Genomic DNA, 19,552 nt, shown 5'->3' with positions numbered 1-19,552 from the left:
TTTTTCTGTAGCCCCAAGCCTGCCAACAAATGGGCTGGTATGGTGCGCCACATGCTTGGGTATGGCCTTGAGCATCTCGTGTGAGCCTCTCATTTCAAGGGGTCTTAGGAGAAGATGATCATCGGCATCAATGTTTATTTGAGGTTGGAGGGCTTGTATGAACACAACACTGGAATACGGTGACCTCAGGGATAGCGAAACACCTTCGCCACAGTGGAAACCAAGAGCAGTGAGCTCCCGAAACAGTAAGACAAACGCCTGCATTGTGTGTGAGGCTCCACAAGGCCTCTGCTGCCCACATAAAGCAGACAAGGCCTTGGATGTTGACTCTCACCTGAAAGGCACAAACAAGACATTGCACCAAGTGGAGAAAGGGGTCAGTGGCGCCGGCTGGAAGGTGAAGGCCTCGATAGTTGAAAGCCCGGGTATTTCAGAATCCCCGCCCAACGGCTGAGGAGAACACACGCCGCGGTTATCTTCAAGGCTGAGCGGGACTAACAAGAGAGGCGTACCCCCCGGTCCCGGCGAGGCTCCTTCCGCCAACCCAGTAGGTCTGAGAAGGCGCCCACTCTTGTCCAATCCCCGGGGGCCCGGTCGTAGCCGTCCGCCGTCCGCCGCCCTGGGCAGCCGCTCCCGGCCTAAGAAAGAGCAGAGACGCCCATGATCAACGCAGGCGATCGATGAGCGCCCCCCACGCCATTTGGGCCGCTGGGAGTGCTGTGGGGCAGGGACGCTCCCGCTAAGTGGCGAGGGGCACAGCCCAGCCTCCGCAGGCTGGGGAGGAGACGGACCGCTCCCTGCCTCTTCTGTGCCCCGCCTCTGCCTCGCGCTCCGATCCTGAGCCGGGTGGAGCTCTTCCCTGAGGGTGACACCCCCCTCCGAGCACCAGCTATTCCCTGTACAGCTTTCCCTCCTTCCTCTGGCCGGCTGTTCCAAGTACCAAGCGCTCCCCCTGGGCGGGAGGGGCGGGGGCAAAGACTGTCCCGGCCGGCGCTGATCTTAGGCTCCCATTGGCTGCTGTCTGTGTTGACGTCACGATCATGATGAGAATTAATGATCGGAGGCGCTGATTTCATTGTGTGACGCCGGGACCGACCCAGCCGAAACCGGCTGAATCCGGAGCCCCCCGAACCAACTCCGCCCGCCCCACAGAGCACGGTAAGTCCCGCACTGTTCGCGGGAGGCGGGGTATGCGTACGGGGCCGTAAGAAGGTAGCGAGGGGCAACGCCGAAGCGCTCAGCCTGGGCTGGCCAGGAAGCCCGCCCCGGCTGGGGCCGATGCCCCTTGGCTGGGGGCCTGAATGTGGGGGAGGGCAGCCACTTGAGCTGCTGCTCACAGAGCAAAGTCAGGCACGCATGCGCCTTACAGTTCGGCTGCTCTTTTTGCTGCGGCAGTTGGCCCCCATCCGCCGTTACGATAAAAGTACGCATGTGTACGACTGTTGTGTTCGCGTGTGGTCTGGCGGATGCGCATGCTCTGAGCATGTGGAGGAGATTGCGCGCCGCCGGATTGACCGCGCATGCGTAGTCTGAAGAGTTTGAGTGATTTCTGACTTTACCGGGCAGGAACGTGGGGCGTTGATTGCAGCTTCGGGCACGCGCGGGCAGTCGGGCCTGTGGAAAGCAGTGCGCGTGCGCAGTAACAGCCATGCTCAGTTGTGTGGCATATAATAAGGTGTTCCGTAGCTGCAGTTGCGTAGTGCCAGGGCAGCGTACGTGGGCTGGGGGTGGCTATCCTGGAATTCCTTTCTTGGCTCGGCTGTGCAAATAGTCACTCCCGGTAACGCATGGGAGCTCAGGTAGTGGGCTGAAGCTGTGTACAAGCTGGTGCAGTGGGCTTAATAGGATTTGTTTCCAGGGCATCTTGGGAAGAGATCTGGGGGTTTCGGGAGGTAGGAGCACCTGCAGGAGGCAGGGTGGTGGAGAGGTTGAACAGGGGTGGCATGCAGGTCTGTGATTTATAGTGATGCTCAGTGCTGGTGATTGTGACTCTTGATTTAGGAGCATCTATATGCTGTGGATACATAAACCAATTGTTATTGCTGTTGCCTTCCATAAGGCTAAAATCTTCCTATCTCATTACAGGATCAAGAGCTTCATTAGTCTCTAAATTGCTTATGTACATTGTGCATATTCTTAACTACTGTATAACTATGATGGTGGTAAAATTCCCTGTGTAGGTAAGCTAGGATAAAAGTTGGCATCCAAAATAGTAAGACAAGCCATTTTTTTCCAATTAGGTAAAAAAACCACAGTAATGCAAGAGCCACAACGCATGCGAATATGACATGGTCCTTAATACATGAGGTCAAACTGTACTTTTGTAACCCCTAATTTAAGAACAGCCCCCATGCAATGATTTGTCATGTGATACCCAAACATTCACAAACTTTTTATAGTTTCTGTTTCCTCACACTTTTACAAGTGTGTTTATACCACGGTCATCCTGACTTTCACTCTCAAACCTTCTCTGCCTCTCTCTGGGGGATGCCAACGGGAGTAGTCCAGTGTTTTGACAAAACATATTCTTTGCTATTTAGATACAAGTATCAGAGAGGTAGCCATGTTAGTCTGTATCTTCGAGAACAACAAGAAGTTCTGTGGCACCTTATAGACTAGCATATTTTGGAGCATAAGCTTTTGTGCTTTCGTGGGCAAAGACCTGCTTTCTCAGAAGCATGAGTAGGTGTAAGTTGTTCATTTGGGGGCTTTTTAGACGGTTATAGATTATTGAAAATCAGGAGTTTTTCTTTAAATTTGCAATTACAGCATTGGGAGCCACAAGAAGTCCTTAAAGAGCCACAGGTTTCAGACCCCTGTGCCTAAGAGATTCTCAGTGCTCTATTGCTTTGTTTGGTGTACTCATGCAAAGTATTGGATGGGTTGAAAGAACCAGGCCAAATGAAATACATGTTTTGTCAGGCAAGATTTACTTGAAATATTTTGACTAGACAGCTATTTTTAGCAACACTTATTTCAGAAGCTGACTCAGTCTTTATATTTGTTAGTGTTTCTAAATGAAGATCCTGTTTTATGACTCTTAGCAGTTAATTGCCCATGGAGTACCCTCAGACTCTTAAAATGTTTACAGCACTAGTTTCTCATATCCTCCTTTAAATTTATAGACTGACAGATATGTGGAACATAAGCTTTTGTGGGTAAAAGTCCACTTTGTTAGACATGTTCCAATAATCTGTTAGTCTATAAGGTGCCGCAAGACTTCTCTTTGTTTTTGCAGATACAGACTAACACAGCTACCTGCAGTACTCCTTTAAATTATTTTGCAAGTATTGCTAATTCTGCTGATACTAAAAACCGATTACTTTTTGATTTGCACACAAGTACAACCAATAACTTCTGTAGTGAGTAAAGTACGAACAACCGTATTGGATCACACTTGTGGTCCATGTATCTCAGTGTCCTTTCTTCCAGCAGTTAGAGAGTATGAATAGAACAGACCATCATTGAGTGATTCCCCTGTCATAAACTCCCAGCTTCTAGCAAACAGATTAGGGAAGGAGTGGGCAAGATACAGCTTGGGGGCTGGATCCAGCCCATCAAGTCTTTTAATTTGTCCTGTAGTTCCTAGGGCTGCAGTTGGGGGAGAGCTTTTGGTGCAGCCACTGCCCCAAGCAAAATTTCTTAGCTCTCACTGCCCAATTTCATGTGCTGCCTCCTCCCCTTCAGAAATCACTCAGCTGCTATTGGGTAGAACTTGGCCAGTGGGAGCTGAGAGATTTTGTGGAGGGTGGTGGTACTGCAGCACAGTTTCTCAGCTCTCATTGACTGGGTTCCAGCCGGTAGGAGTTAAGAGATTTTGAAGGGGTTGGGGCAGCCCACAAAGCGCCCTCCTCCTCAATGCAGCGAGCCACATGGAACACCCAATGGACTGAAGCTGCTGGAAGGCAGGGAAGCCTGCTTGGGAGTGCTGCTGTCCCAGAACTACTTAGATAAGCAGTCAGCCTTTCGCACCACATAAGTGCTGGGTCTTCTCCTCAGCCACACAGAGCAGTGCTTCTGTGGTGTTTCAAAGTGGCCCAGGCTTCTGCCACCGCTGCTGCAGTAGTAATATCAACGTCCAGGAGCTCTGGATCCTTTGAAACTCTGAGCCCTGGTGCAGCTGCCCTCTTGTCTTCTTGTTGGCTTGGTTGCCTGCACACCAGCTCCCTACCCCAAGCTGTCTTCTGCACCCAACCTCCATTCCAAGCCCTGCAACTGCTCTGTGTAAAAGTACAGCCCTTTACCATTTACGAAAATCTTGGAGTGGCCCTGATCAATAATTATTGCCCATCCCTGGACTAGAGACACTCAGAACATGGGGTTGCATCTCTGACCATCTTTGTTAAAAGTCATTGCTGGATCTACTCTCAATTAATTTATCTAATCCTTTTTAATGCAGTTATAATCTTAGCCTTTAAACATCCCCTGGCAATGAGTGCCACAGATTGACTCTGGATTGTGAGAAGAAATGCTTCATTTTGTTTGCTTTAAACCTGCCGCCTATAAATTTCACTAGGTGACCCTGATTCTTGTGTGAAGGCATAAATCACTCTTACTCATTTTCTGTGCACCATTCATGATTGATTTACATGATATATGCAGGCTGTAATCCTGCTCAAACTTTACCATGTGCATACTGTGGTACTGCTTTTGAACACAATAGAACTACGGATGCTTAAGCTGAAACATTTGCCTATGTGTCCACAGGATACTCCTTAGTGTATTTTTCCACATTTCTCTCAGCTTGGAAAGGGGGAAAAATGCTCCTATACCGTGAGACTTTACAGACTATCATGTATAGACCAATACAATCACTTTGTGTAGTATTATTTGAAATTTTTCATAAACATTTCTGTATGTATCTATTAAACTTTTTTAGAACTTTTTATGAAAACATCCTGAACTTTAGAGTGACTTTGAAAACAGCTTGTGCTTTTGGAACAATTGTAATTGGTTGTTCCTTGCTTGCTTGGAGTATCCTGCTTTTATGAAGTCAGCAATGATGGAGCAAAGTTACATACGTACTTAACTTTAAGCAGGTGACTAGTCCAGTTGATATCATTAGAAGTTTCATGGCTAAAATCAAGCATGTTCATAAGTGTTAGTAGGATTGAGCCAACTCTGTAGTTGCATATGTAAACATTGGTCAGCTCCAAGAAAAGACTGAGTTCTGTAAGTTAAAATGTTGATAGTTCAATGACGGTAGCCTGTTACATTGAGTACTCTTGGAAATGAAACAGGATGCCCCTGTACTCCTAGTCATATATTAAAAACCAAGACCATCAAGTAAATTGGAATACCACATTAGTTTCTAGTTATTTGGAATTCTGATTATTATAGATAATTGCTGCCTTTTATGTAACTCTTGAATTATATAATCAGTTTCTATTGAACATTAGGGTAGGCTTGGTTTTACTGTGTGTCCTACGTTATTAACTGTTCATGGCAAACGGAGAAGAAAACTTTGAACTGTTGATTGGTAGAGTTCTGCAAATCTGCAGCTACCTGCTTTATATCCACGGGTATCTGCATCCGTGGATGTCAGTACGGATATCTGTGGCTCACTTTTCTGGATACAGATGAGAGTACAAATTTTGTATCCACGCAGGCTTTTTCATTGGGAGTTGGAAAGGGGAGCAAATTAATGTAATTTTAAAATCCAGGGGTCTAATGCTGTGCTGGTATTTTTTTGTCTTTGTGTGTGTCTTAATTTTTTTTATCACTTACAATTTGTTTTATTTTTAAACTTTCTTGTATCAGACTCTTTGGAGGTTAGTTTTACTTCTGGAAATCTGCATTGTCAGAAGTAGAGCATGAAGGATAACACGTTTGTTGTACCTGCTTTGGGTAGGTTAGTTGTAATAACTGCCAGGTTGACCTTGGAACTTACCACATGCATTGAATTCGTAGGAGCACAGCTCGACTCCACAACTGCTTGAGCTTATCTCCCTACATAGCACCATGAGGCTATAAAAGGCTTAATATCAGAGTTTACCATCAGCCCCATGGTTCTCATGCTGATATATGGCTGCCACCACATATGTTACCCCAAATGCTCAGCTACATTTTCGCTACCTGCCACATTGGTTGATGTCAGCATATACCGCTGGCAGACGCCAAATTCAGAGAGTGTTAGCACCTCAGAAGGTAACCAACTCATTATGCTAGTGGACCCAGGAACAGAACACTCTAGTAGTGGGCTCCTGTTTCACTGCATCCCACCAGCCTATGAAATTACAACGGATGCTTCGCTACTTGGTGGGAAGCATGCTGCCAACAAAATCACGTCAAAGGCCATTGGACCAGAGTTTATACATCAGACTCCTTGGCCGTGTCTACACTAGCCACAAACTTCGAAATGGCCGTGTAAATGGCCATTTCGAAGTTTACTAATGAAGCGCTCAAATACATATTCAGCGCCTCATTAGCATGCGGGCGGCCGCGGCACTTCGAAATTGACGCAGCTCGTCCCGACGGGGCTCCTTTTCGAAAGGACCCTGCCTACTTCGAAGTCCCCTTATTCCTGTGAGCAGATGGGAATAAGGGGACTTCGAAGTAGCCAGGGTGCTTTTGAAAAGGAGCCCTGTCGGGACAAGCTGCGCGGCAGCGAGCTGCGTCAATTTGAAAGTGCTGTGGCTGCCCGCATGCTAATGAGGCGCTGAATATGTATTTGAGTGCTTCATTAGTAAACTTCGAAATGGCCATTTCGAAGTTTGGGGCTAGTGTAGACATAGCCCTTGAGTTATGTGCTGTTTTCAATGCTAACAGGCACTTTCTGCCGCTCATCCAAAACAAAGCCTTTGGTATACTTGCAGACAACACCATGACAATGTTCTCTATCAAGCATACACAAGAACAAAGTGATACTATGACCACATCCTGCATTTCTACTGAAAGCATGCTCTCAATTCCATATTAACGAACCTATAATTTTACCTGTCTTCCACCCTAAACCGCATGCTTCCAATGTGGATGCCAAACTGCACACTCTAGGACTATGTCTATGGTAGAAGCATCTGTCGACAAAAGTTAGTATCCACAGAGAAATTGTGACAACCTATGTCAACAGAGCAGGTTGTCTAGTAGCAGAGAACTGCCAGACTGCACTGCCCTCTGGTGACAGAAAGCGGAATGGCAGCTCTGCATACAGGGGTTTCTGGCAGCCAGAAGCCCTGTCTGTTGACAGAAGTGTCTACACTGCACTTCTGTTGACAGTCTTATGCCTCCAGTTTTTGAGGGATAACTCTGTCAAGGCAAAAGCAGAGTTCAGTCAACAGAAAGCCCCTTCTGTTGGCATCATTCTCCAGTGTAGACACAGCCTAGACATCAGAAGGGCCATATCTTCCTAAATAGACAGGACACAATCATTCAGAAAATCACAGAAGTTATTTTTATCCACCACAGAAAGATCAAAGGGACTGCCCCATCAGCCCAACAAATATTGAAGTTTGTCTGCATGGATAGTACACTGTTGCTCTATCTGAAACAAACCACTGCTAATGTTTTTGAGGGCACACCCCCCAAAACTAGTAGCAACATATGTGGCCTTTTGAAAGGGACTGCCCTTACAGGACTTTTGTTGAGCAGCCCTGTGGTCCTCTAACTACACATTCATGGCCCACTGTTCATTGCAGTCTCATGCAGAGACATGGCAATAGGTCACGCAGTACTGTCCACAATAGATCAGAACCCACCCTCCAACTAGGGAGGTACTACTTTATAGTCATCCACTGTGGAGCACCCCGGGCTGTGTCTACATTTGCATTCCTTTTTTGAAAGAGGACTGCAAATGTGGGAAATTGAAAATGCAAATGAGACTGACTTACATACATCATGCTCTATTTGCATAAATCAGTGACTCATTTGCATTTTCATTTTCCCTCACTTGCATTCCTCTTTCAAAAGGGAATGCAAGTGTACATACAGCCATCGGGACAGCACTCAAAAAAGAAAAAAAATTATGCACTTGGCTGTGTCTACACTGGAACAAAACTTTGAAATGGCCATGCAAATGTCCATTTTAAAGATTATTAATGAGGCGCTGAAATGCATATTCAGCTCCTCATTAGCATGCCACAGGCCGTGGCTCTTCGAAATTCCTGCATTTCGTTCCCGTGCAGCTTATCCAGATGGGGATCCTTTTCGAAAGGACCCTGCCAACTTTGAAATCCCCTTATTCCTATGATATTCCTTATCCTGCCCAGCTGGAGGTGCAGGAGGGGAGGTCTATCACCAGCTTCCTCTCCTCATTGGGCCACTCAGCTGCCTCGGTGCCCGTCCTCATCTCTGGCCCTGGTGGTGCAGGGCTGGCCAACAGTCCCAGCTCCTGCTTTTTGATGGCTGGGGCTGCTCAGCTGCAGTGTTGAGGACAGCCGGCGGGTAGGAGATGCCCAGGATGGCCCTGAGGTCACGGTAATAGAGGCAAGTGACGGGGATGGTCCCCCCAACCACCTGTCAAAGTCCTGAGCCTGGGTGTAACCCTGCCGCAACTCCTTCGCCTTACTCCTGACAGGAGTGCAGGTAGGGTGACCCCGGGCGGTCAGGCCCTCAGTTAGCCGTGCAAAGGTCACGTTCCAGCACTTGCTCCCCATGAGCCGGAGCACCTCCTCCTCATTCCAGAGCCTCGGCAGGTCCTGGAACTTGGCCTCGCCCCAGGAGGGGCCACAAGTCTTTCTCCCCAGCCAGACCCTTGAGAGCCCTGGGATTGGTCGGGGGGGCCCGGGACTGTTCCTGTGCCTGGCTGCTCTCTGTCTCCAGCGGAGAGCTGCTGGGGGTCACTCTGAGGCATGTAGCAGCACCACATGTGATGGCTGCTGCCTGCATGCTCTCAGCTTGCTGCCATGGGGTTTTCCTGGTCTGCGTGGATTTGACAGCCACAGTGCGCACAGACCATAGAGCCCCAAAGGGGCTGGGCAGAATACCACCATGGTGGATCCCACTCTTTCAAAGGAGCAGGATGTGGAGCATCTACACACGTCCTTTCTCGAAGCTAGACATCGAAGTGGCGCCCTCTCCCTATTTTCTGGTTGGAATAGCGGTTTCGATGTCTGTGGCGCCTAATGTCAATTTCAACTTTGAAGTAGCGTGTGGCATGTGTAGACGCAATGTGTGCTACTTTGACATGGTGCCTGCTCTTTTGACATAACAGACTAGTGTAAGTGCGGCTACTGTGGCTCATCAGCTGCTAGATACTGCTACACAAAAGCTTTTAGCTTTGGGCTCAATGTTCATACTGATCATGGCTACAGAGAAGTTGCAAGAGGATGAACTTTGATTTTTCAGGTTCCTGCTACTTACCATCGTCTTTTGCCTAGAACAGTTCTTTGGTCCTGGTGCCTGGATCCCTCAGTCGTTAGCTTCGCTTATGTCTCCTCACATAATCTCTCTCCGAAAACCCAAAAATACAATCTACATTTTGTGTTCCTAGCATTTAGGAAAAACGACTGTCTAGCTGGAGAAAGAGGAGCAGTGATGCTGATTTTCTGGGCTCACGATAAGTGTACAGCAAGGACAGGGAACAAACAAGAAGTCTTATTTCCTAGGTTACGTTGACTGTTTAGCTCAATCAATTTTTGTCAAACAGGGAAAAGCAAACACATACAAACGAGTTTGTTAGTTTGACGGGTAAGCCCTAAAACTGAGCTCTAAATTCCAAGTTGTAATACAACATTAATACAGTAGAAAGGGTGTAAAATACAATTACCATATTTTTCAGTTGTGCTTTGACACTGTAACATTTAGCAAACATCACATTTGGTCAAAACTTTATCTTTCTAGCAAGACAGGCAAATGGTGCAACTGTTCTAATTATTTCTTCAGTATTTTTTTTCCTTAAACATTGACTATCCAGTGCAACCTCAACTTGCATGCCTTGTTACCCAAACATGATGCCCAAATTCATAGACTTTTTTGCTCGACAGGTAACTCCCGTCCATTTCCAACATGCAGCTACCCACAATACAGATATTTAATTCTTCTGATGCACACTTATCAATATTGCCTTCAGCAAAATTAAAATAACAAAGTCCATGTTTCTAACTTAAAAATCTGAGATCCAAGTTAAGATAAACTTGTGAGGAATTGGATTTGTGCTTTGAGGGTGTCTGTAATTGGAAATGGAGTGAGTTTCAACTGAGGAGTTTGCATTCGAGGCTGATCTGGGTGTTAATGTCTTAGCTATTGACTTTTTGTAATTATTGAAGTGTTAGGAAATGCACTAAAGCAAACTTAACTGTCAGTTAAAGAAGTGTTGTACATGGATTTGCACACATTTCCTCCTGCTTATTGGTGGACTTCCAAAATGAGAAGGTTAGAGGCTAAATAATAATATCTCAGACTTTCATGTACCTGAGGCTATTGTCTAGATCAGTGTGTCTTAAATGTTTTGAGACCACATAACGCCAAACGATAATATTTTTAATGTGGAACACCTATGAAAATGTTCTTTAAAAAATTGTCAGACCCCCCAAAAAAACCCATGAACAGCAACATATATAGAGCAAAAACAAAGTGAAGTAACTTAATCAGATGTCATAGCCATGAAGAAGTAACATTGTATGTAGTTTGAATAACAAAATATATATGATCAGTGTATGACAACAAAAAAGTGTCAGATGCTTGCAGAACACCTACAAGTAGTTCACAGAACATAGTTGAAGAACCATGTTGAAGAAAAGTCTAGATCACTGTTTCTAACCATTTTTTAGAAAGTACCCACTTCAAAAATTGTAAGTACCCCCAGGCTTCTCTCGCGTAGCCCTAAGAGTATGCATACTGCTGGTTGAGAACAATGATCCTAAGGTAATCTATAGTCTTGAAACAAGTGCCGTTCTGTTTTTTCCAGATTACTGTACCCTTTGCAGGTGTCAGATTTGTTTCGCATACCACCAAGTTACACCTCAATTAAAAACTACTTACTTACAAAAGCATGCAAAAATATCAGACTACTTCTGAAAACTTGCTGACTTTCTACCATCTGATTATCGAATAAATTAATTGGAATAGAAATATTGTACTGATATTTTAGCATAAGTCATATGAAGTATTAGAAACAAGTCATTGTCTGAATAAACTTTTAGACTGTACTGACTTTACTAGTGTTTTTTATGTAGTCTGTTGTAAAACTGGGCAAATATCTAGACGAGTTGATGTAGCCCCAAGGGTACTCATGCCCCTGATTGGGAAACACTGATCTACGTAATGCAAGCTGATTATACCCCTCCAAAGGCCGTGTCTACAGTAGCCCCAAACTTCGAAATGGCCACACAAATGGCCATTTCGAAGTTTACTAATGAAGCGCTCAAATACATATTCAGAGCTTCATTAGCATGTGGGCGGCCGCAGCACTTCGAAATTGACGCGGCTCGGCGCCACGCGGCTCGTCCTGACGGGGCTCCTTTTCAAAAGGACCCCGCCTACTTTGAAGTCCCCTTATTCCCATGAGCAGATGGGAATGAGAGGACTTTGAAGTAGGCGGGGTCCTTTCAAAAAGGAGCCCCATCGGGACGAGCCGCGCGGCGCCGAGCCGCGTCAATTTCGAAGCTCTGCGGCAGCCAGCATGTTAACGAAGCTCTGAATATGTATTTGAGCGCTTCATTAGTAAACTTCGAAATGGCCATTTGCGTGGCCATTTCGAAGTTTGGGGCTAGTGTAGACGTATCCAAAGGGTGTGTCTACACTAGCTCCCTACTTCAAAGGGAGCATGGTATATAGGGTGTCAGGAGATTATTAATGAAGTGCTGTGATGCATATGCAGCACTTCATTAAGCTAATTCTTCCCTGCAGCGACTTCGAAGTGCCAGCTCACGTGTAGCCATGGCTAACCTGCTGGTACTTCAAAGTGCCTGGGCAACTTCGAAGTCCCTTTGCTCAAACTCAAAAGATGCTAAAGTTAAGATGAAGAAATCAATACAGACCCATTTCTTGGTTCTCATTCTTGGCAGGTTTATTCAATAAACCTCAGATGCAAGTTGCCCTAGTGAACTAATGCTCATTTGTTCTGACGGTTGGATCCTCATCACTTGGGCAGTTAATTATTCAGAACATAACTCTGCTGCTGTATGGTTTGATTCCAAAAGAGCTGTAGTGTTTTCCTGGCTGGAAGGAAGGCCTGATGAATCTCTTTATATCAGTGTTGGGCATCCTGTGGCCCATCAGAGTTATCCACTGATGGGTGGTGAGACAGGTTACGTTGAGCATCTGCAGGCATGGCCCCCTGGAGCTCTTATGGGCTGTGATCTGACATTCCTGACCAATGGGAGCTGCAGGAAACAGCACAGGCTGTGGGGATGTACTCGTTCTTCTTTGATTGCTTATGTGCATTCCAATGTAGGCGTGAGCACATGTGCATGCCCAGTTGCTGGAAGTCTTTTTCCCCTAGCCGGTAGCCATCGGGTCGGTGCAGCACCTCCTGGAGTGGCACCAATATGGCAACCAATATACACACTGTTCGAATCGCTCCCCATTCCGTTCTTTCTCACTGTGGTGACGGTTGTTGGAACTCCCTGTTATTTGTGCAAGCAGCCTTTTCTTTGCTAGTGGCATACACATCTGTGGATAGTTAATGTGTTAATAGTTCATTGTGTAGATAGTTGTTGGGCCCAAATTGGGAGGCTAGTTCCCCCATCTCATGATCCTGGCACTGGGGCATGCTGAAGTCTCCAGGCTTCAAGGCCTATAGAAATGTAGCAAGTGCATACTGGAGAATGGTCCCCACTAAGCCTGTTTTAAGGTACTTGTGTGAGAGCCATCAGAGGGATTGCTGCTCCATTAGTAGAACTTGTAAACTGAGGACTCTCAGATGGTGTGCCCTGTCTTTGAAAGTCCCGAATGGAAGCTGTGCTTCAGCAACAGTGGTAGTGGTCAGTGGGACCAAGTACAGCATCCTCAATGCGGAGCGTGCTGACACGGAGTGCAACATCGGCACCGGTTAAGGACTGACGGGTCTGACACTGGGGTGATGGGACAGCACCTCACCCCTCCAGGAGATGCAGACCATAGTCCCCAGTACTGCATAAGGGGAAGAAGCATGGTAGGAGCTGACCCCTACAGTGCCAAGAAGGAGAGATGAGCCCAAGATGTCAACAGCTGAGCTGCAGCAGGGGCATACTTCAGAAGGCTGAGCATTGACGCCAGCTTAAAGAGCTAGCCCTCGCTTGCTAGAGATGTCCTTGATGCTGGAGGCATTCCGAGTGGTGCAGAGTCGCCTGAGGGTTATGGCGCCTTCCTCACCATCAAGGACTTTGATAATGCCAGTGCATGTGCAGAAATGGCCTTTGTCAAGGGGCAAGCTGGCTATGCTGGCACCATCTTCAACACCTGCTGCCCAAAATATGACTGTGGCGCCAGTGCAGGCGCTGGCCTAGTTAGTGCCAAGGCAGGTGGCTGCAGCTCAGATGCCTTGCTGGCCTTTGGCGTTAAAGGCTTCAGGATCGGAGTCAGACTCTTACTTTTTGGGATCAGACAGGAGCAGGAGTGGCAGTTCTTCATCCCATCAGAGCCAACACCCTGTGCCTGGACAGGGCCAGCAGAATTGGCAAGCACCTCCGCAGTGGTCCTTTTGGATTCTGTGGGTGTTCCACAAGTCCCAAGGTCAATTTCTTAGACTGTACTCTGGGGCCCTGTTGCTGCTGGTGATGTTGGGGACTCTCCAGGTACTGTGCACAGCACCTTCAGCTGCTCTGGGAACACCACCCTGAGAAGCGCCAATGGACCAGCAGCCTCCAAGAGACAAACCCAGTCTTGACAGCTTCATCCATGACAATACCTCCAGCCTCAGTGCCATAAAAAGAGTCCCCAGCCATCCACTTGACAGGAATAAACTTCCAATTCCAAGAAGCTGGTCTGGGTTCAAACAGGTGGCTGGCAGTTGAAATGAGCTTTAGCAATGTTCTGAGGCATCTACTTCCCTGGCAAGTGTTACTGTTACATTTTGAGAATGAGGTAGGCATCTTGAAAGGTGGTTTGTTTGTTTGTGGTTTGTTTGTTTTTTTTGGTTTTGTTTTTTTTAAATACTAAATTTTTACCCTTTAGGCAAAATCTCCCACATTGTTTGAAGAACAGCATGAGCAAACTCTATGTTAATATACAAGTACTAAAAGCAACCCCAAATATTAGCATAGCATCTTAATTCACTTCTAAAAGCAATATTCTGCAATATAAAATTACTTCAGAAACTATTTCGGGTCTTCACATACTTAAATTTGTCCCTTCCTATATAGGCGGTCACCGGGACTTGGCCCCACAGTATTCAGATCCATAGAGGGAGCTGTTTCAGATGCTTTGTAAGAGCAATTGCTTGGACCAGCATGCTCTTGTGTGAACACGTGCCTCGAAAGAGATTTGACATGCTTTGTGAGTTACACAGTTGTTTGTGACGAGGAGACCCAGAGTTACAATTACTTCTTCAGAAAGGTGATATGAATCTGTGGATGAAGGTTTGGTCTGTCATATTGGAGAACTGCATTCTATATCTGGCTCTCCTTGGGGCCTTATGAAAGTTCTTATTACTTTATCTGTAAAATGGATGAATGGTAGCTGCCTCTCTTATGAAAGGTGTGAAGTCTTGGTACTTGTTAGAGGAAGAGATGGCTCTACAAGGCAAGAGGTAATGAGTTTGTACTTTCCTGTATGCCAAGCACAGTAAGCAGGAATCCCGAAGCCCATGTGCCAAGTCTGTACTATCACATATTCTGAAATCTTCTTTTTTTAATTTATTTATTTATTTTTCTCTGGTGTTTGGACATTAACTATATGTTGATCAAGAAATTTGGCTTTTAGCCAAAAAAAAAAAAATTACCATCATCTCTGCTTAGTCTACAGAGGATAGGGATGGTAATTTCTTCCTCCCTCCTCCGCAGTGTGTGACATTTTACCAGTTCTGCCTGGTTTGTGACCTTAGTGCAATGTGCCTGACACTTCACAGGTCTGCTGTAAACATTGTAAATTCTGTTAGAGTGACAGTGAAATATGGGACAGATGGATCATCTTCAGTGTTCAATGCTGTAAGGAAGGGAATTATTCACCTAATTTCTGAAAGCCACATTAAAGTACTTGTGAAAATGCCTCTTTCTTCCCATCATCTTTTTCCCCATTATTATCGTTTGGAGAAAAATAAATCATGCCAGTAATACTCTGGCCTAGGAACTAGAATTTAACATGACTTCTAAACATTAATGACTAATATTAGTGTTGGGAAACTATCTTGCTGAAGTTTGACAGATTTCTGATCAAACCAATCATGTTTTGCTGTGCATATTTAAAAAAAATAGATATATAGTTTTTCAGCCAGCTTGTTTATAAAGGTACAGTTTTTACACTTAATTGTAAAGTGAGTATTTTAATTTTTAAAGAGTTATTTCATGGAGAATCAAGCTTGTCCTGTTGTGTGGGATTGTCAAATTCTAATGGTCTGTTTTTGTAGAAACAATAGATTTTAAATTGTTCTATGCAGGAAGGGTTTTTTCTTTTTTTTAACTTATTTTTATTTTGTAATTTATGTTGCTAAAATTATTGTAACAACTTTCTCCCTTACAATATCCCACCAAACTGAAATTGATTTTTTTTTCTCTTTATTTTCACAAGATGGACTTTGTGTTTTTATTTTGTTGCTGAAGGTGTAAAAAGAATTCGTATGGTCAAGTGCTCTTTACTTCCTGATTGCACAAAATGAGCTGCTTCACAAATTATCACATGCTTGCTTGTCTCTGTAACCACTAATTTCAATGGGAGTTTTGTGTGCATAAGTATAGTAGGCTCAGGCACTAAAATGTTAAAAGATAGAATGAAAACATCCTTTGAGGTAATAACTTCGTCTTACCAGGAGTGAGGCCTTTTGGATGATGATGTAAAATAGTGTTAGTTTTATGTGGATTAGCTATACTTAATATTGTGGAAAAGGTTGGCATGAAAACTTTATGCCTGTGCTAGTATGTTTTCATGGAGATTTAGCAAAGTTGAGTTAGGACATGCCTGTGCTACTGGAACACACCTATGAAGTGTAGACACTTCTTACATTGACTAAAGCATACCTCATGTATTTCTCTAAGGGTGAATCTATACTTACTGGAAGATCAATAAGGGAAGATTGATCTTCCAGACTTTGATTTTTTTGTGCATCTGGTGTGGATGCAGCAGAATCAACCTCTGTGGGCTTGGCCGTCAACCCCTATACTCCATGGTATCATGAGGAGTAAGGAATGTCGGTGACAGCCTAAAGATGCCCAGCATACATTAGGTAAGAAAGTCAATTCTGATATGACGATTCTAGCTAAGCTAATGGTGTAGCTAAAATTGTGTATCTGAAATTGACTTTCTACCCTAGTGTAGATCTAGGCTGAGAGGCAGTAGATAGGTTGATCTAACCATTGGTGTAGATGCTGTTAAATCACTGGATGAATTCTTCTGTCAACTTAACTGTGGCACTCAGGATGTGAAATTTTTTGCAGCTCTGAGTGACATAAATATTTAAGTGTAAACCAGGCCATTACAGCCTTGGTTAAATGTTTGATTCTTCATTGCCCGGTGATTAGTCTCCCCTTATCTCATATTTTTGTGCTGCTCTGTGGATAATATACTGGTTGTTGTTACCTGCAACATTGGCATTTTCAGTGTGCCTGGTATTAAAGAAAAGCCTTTTTAACTGAAATTAGTTAAGGTTTTAGTTAAGGTTAGTATTGTTATAAAAAGCTGACAGCCTTTTTTAATTAATATGGTTGAATAGCTCAGTTAAATCCATCTCATAGAGGAAAACCACTAACAGTTTGTATCAGATGTTTAGAAAATTAATAAATAAAAATACCAGTATGGATAATTTTTTAAAGGAAAAAGTGGCCTGTACACTGTAGTTTTATGATTGTTTGGATAAATGGGAGCCTGTAATTTCTACAAGTATTAAAATATTTATTCCAACTTTCAGAGTATCTTCTTTTATTTTTAGATGAATCTGCGTTCTGTATTTACTCTAGAACAACAAAGGATATTACAGCGTTATTATGAAAATGGAATGACAAATCAAAGTAAAAATTGCTTTCAGCTCATATTACAGTGTGCACAAGAAACTAAGCTGGACTTCAGTGTAGTCAGGGTAAGTACTAAGGCCTTCCACACTTGAATTTACATAATTATGTAAAGATTACATTTATTTACATACATTATCTGTAGGGGATGGAGTCATTAACTCTATTTTTTTTAAAAATGGCTTCAACCCCCAGCTGTAATATATCCTTTTTTCTTTTCTTTTTTTTTTTTCTTCCTGAGAGAGGGCTGTTTATAGTGTATGTTCCTATGAACGCCTTTAGATTATTCAGGTATTAATAGGGAGTTGCATACTGTGCAAGCAGCTGGGGTGCCTTCGAGAAAGTTAAACTCCAAATAGGGTTTTGCTGCTGAAAACCTAGATTATATATCACATATAAAAAGTGAATATTGTTTATATTAGGAAACTGTTTTGAAATAGAATAGAAATTTTGTATCTTTAAAAAATGACACTAAAAAGATATATAAAACTGCTGTCTTCCCACATTTGTGTTTCTTGTCATAAATAGATGACATTATTTTTTGCTGCTTATTGGTGTATACAGGTGTATCTAAACTGCAATATAATCTGAGTAGTTTAGTGCTTCTGCGGTCTCTTCTGAAGATACTAGAGTCCATGAGAGGGGGATAATATGAAAGAAGAGCAATATTTGTTGTATATTGTTTAACAAGTAAAAAGAAATCGTAAAGTGTAATAACTGAGAGTTGATAACGGCTATCAAGTTGACAGGAGCAGGTACAAGCAGCTGTAGTTGGTAGATCTACAAGGCTGTGTGGGAGGGAGGAAAGAGATAAGAACCATTTAGCTGTTTCCCTACTCAGTGGACCCAGAACTAGATAGGCCTCTCCTCTTCCTTCCCATCCCTGCACTCCAAGGGCACAAAGTTCCCAAGAGTACAAAGTTCTAAGTAGCTATGCCTCTCAGCAGAAACCTGAGCTCAGGATAAGAAGAAACTTTTTAGGAGGGAGGCCACCAGAAGCTCAGACTGGCAGAAGCAGACAAATAGCTTTCTACAGTTTTTGTTCTGGTCAGTTGCTCACCTGCAGGGATGGGCTGTTTTGCTACAGATCGTTCATAGTGTCTTTACCTCTTCTTACTTGCAGTACTTGATTCCTGTCTTCCTCCTCCTCCTTTCTTCTCCAGTCCACTTTTACCTTGTTTTCTGTAGGTACACTCTTCCTTCAATTTTCTGTCTGTTTAGCCAGTACCTTCTTGACCAAAGCTCTTCCACAAACATTATGGTAGTGGCATGCCATTTGCACACCAATGTACCACACTCCCCTGCTTGTCTAACTTGTCTGTTTAGATAGGGAATTTTTTTGAAACAGGAGCCGTTGACTCACAGAAGAATGAGTTGGGGGCCATACACAAATAAGAAGCATAAAAACTTTCGCTGATCTGGCTCCCAAATGATAGGGAGAAAAAAAGACACTTGCCTTACTCATGCAACTCAGGGTTCCCCTTACACTCCCACCCACCCTGCATTGGCCATAGGGGCGGGGGGCACCAAGGTTCAGGGCTTTCCCCCAGGCTGGATTAACAGCTCTGGGGGCCTGAGGACAGTAGATTTTAGTGGGGCCCCTGAGGCTCTGGGATGGGGCTACAAATGAGGGCTTCAGTATACTGCTGGAGAAGAGGGGTGTCGGACGGGGCAGGTGGGATCTGACCAGGAGGTAGGGAGGGTGATGATGAGATGGGGCCTGGGTGGGAGTTGAGGGTTCAGGAGATGTGGAGTGCTTACCTGGAGGAGATCCTGCACAGCTGGCTCTGCACTCCCCCATAGTTTCAGGCACCACCCCTGCCTCTCCCGTTGGCTACAATTTCCTGGCAATGGGAGCAGCAGGGTAAAAGGCTGCAGGCTCCTGTGCTAACTTCCCAGTGCTGCTATTCTTGCACCTGTGGGGGAGTGGGAATGGCAGTGCACAAAGGGGCTTCAGCCCATGCGAGGAACAGCTAGCCATGCAGGCGCTTGGGCTCTGGCTCCCCACTGCTTTTCCCCACCCTCTCAAGGGAAGCAGGGGGGCACATCCAGCCTGCAGGCTCTGATTTTCCACACCTGGTTTAGATTGTAAGCTCTTTGGAGCAAAGACTTCCCTTTGCTGTATGCAGTGGTTAACACAGTACCAAGACCTCAATTGGGACATATAGATGCCACCTTAGTACTGGTAGAAATTATCTCTATAATAGTCATACATTTGACAGAAAAGACAATAGTGTCTCTGATGTTAATCCCTGCGTCAAGTCTTGATTCATTTTATGGTTATATATAGCTAGCTTGACAAATTCTTGAATTGGCGAAATGGATTTGGATGTTTCCAGCATAGAAAGTTCAGAAATCAGCAATTTTTCTGTAACAGTTAACATAACAGTAAAGTATATTACCAAAGCAGTTTTACTTCAGGTTCTTGTGTGTGTTTTAAAATAACTGATTTGACAATCAAGTATTTTAATTTTGATGAATGTTGAAGTCACTTTCCTGTTATTTCCAAGCTCTGTTTTTTGTTTTACAATATTGCT

The 19,552-nt window shown here is 44.5% G+C and overlaps 1 protein-coding gene across 3 annotated transcripts in view; it reads left to right on the top strand.

The window, feature by feature from the left end:
- The first annotated feature begins 627 nt into the window (after window positions 1-627).
- The window catches only part of HDX (highly divergent homeobox), a 124,208-nt gene continuing 105,283 nt past the window's right edge, over window positions 628-19,552 (top strand). For all 3 annotated transcript variants that reach the window (XR_012647263.1, XR_012647262.1, XM_075007603.1), the window contains exons 1-2: window positions 628-1,158; window positions 16,937-17,083. Coding sequence is in view for 1 of the 3 variants with exons in the window: in XM_075007603.1 (XP_074863704.1) it covers window positions 16,937-17,083 (147 nt within the window). In the remaining 2 variants the exon portion in view is untranslated. The remainder of the gene's footprint in view (window positions 1,159-16,936; window positions 17,084-19,552) is intronic.

The sequence above is a fragment of the Carettochelys insculpta genome, chromosome 13, assembly GCF_033958435.1.
Source record: "Carettochelys insculpta isolate YL-2023 chromosome 13, ASM3395843v1, whole genome shotgun sequence".
Lineage (NCBI taxonomy): Eukaryota > Metazoa > Chordata > Testudines > Carettochelyidae > Carettochelys > Carettochelys insculpta.
The sequence above is the reverse complement of the archived record's forward strand: the minus strand, read 5'-3'. Positions and strand labels throughout refer to the sequence as shown.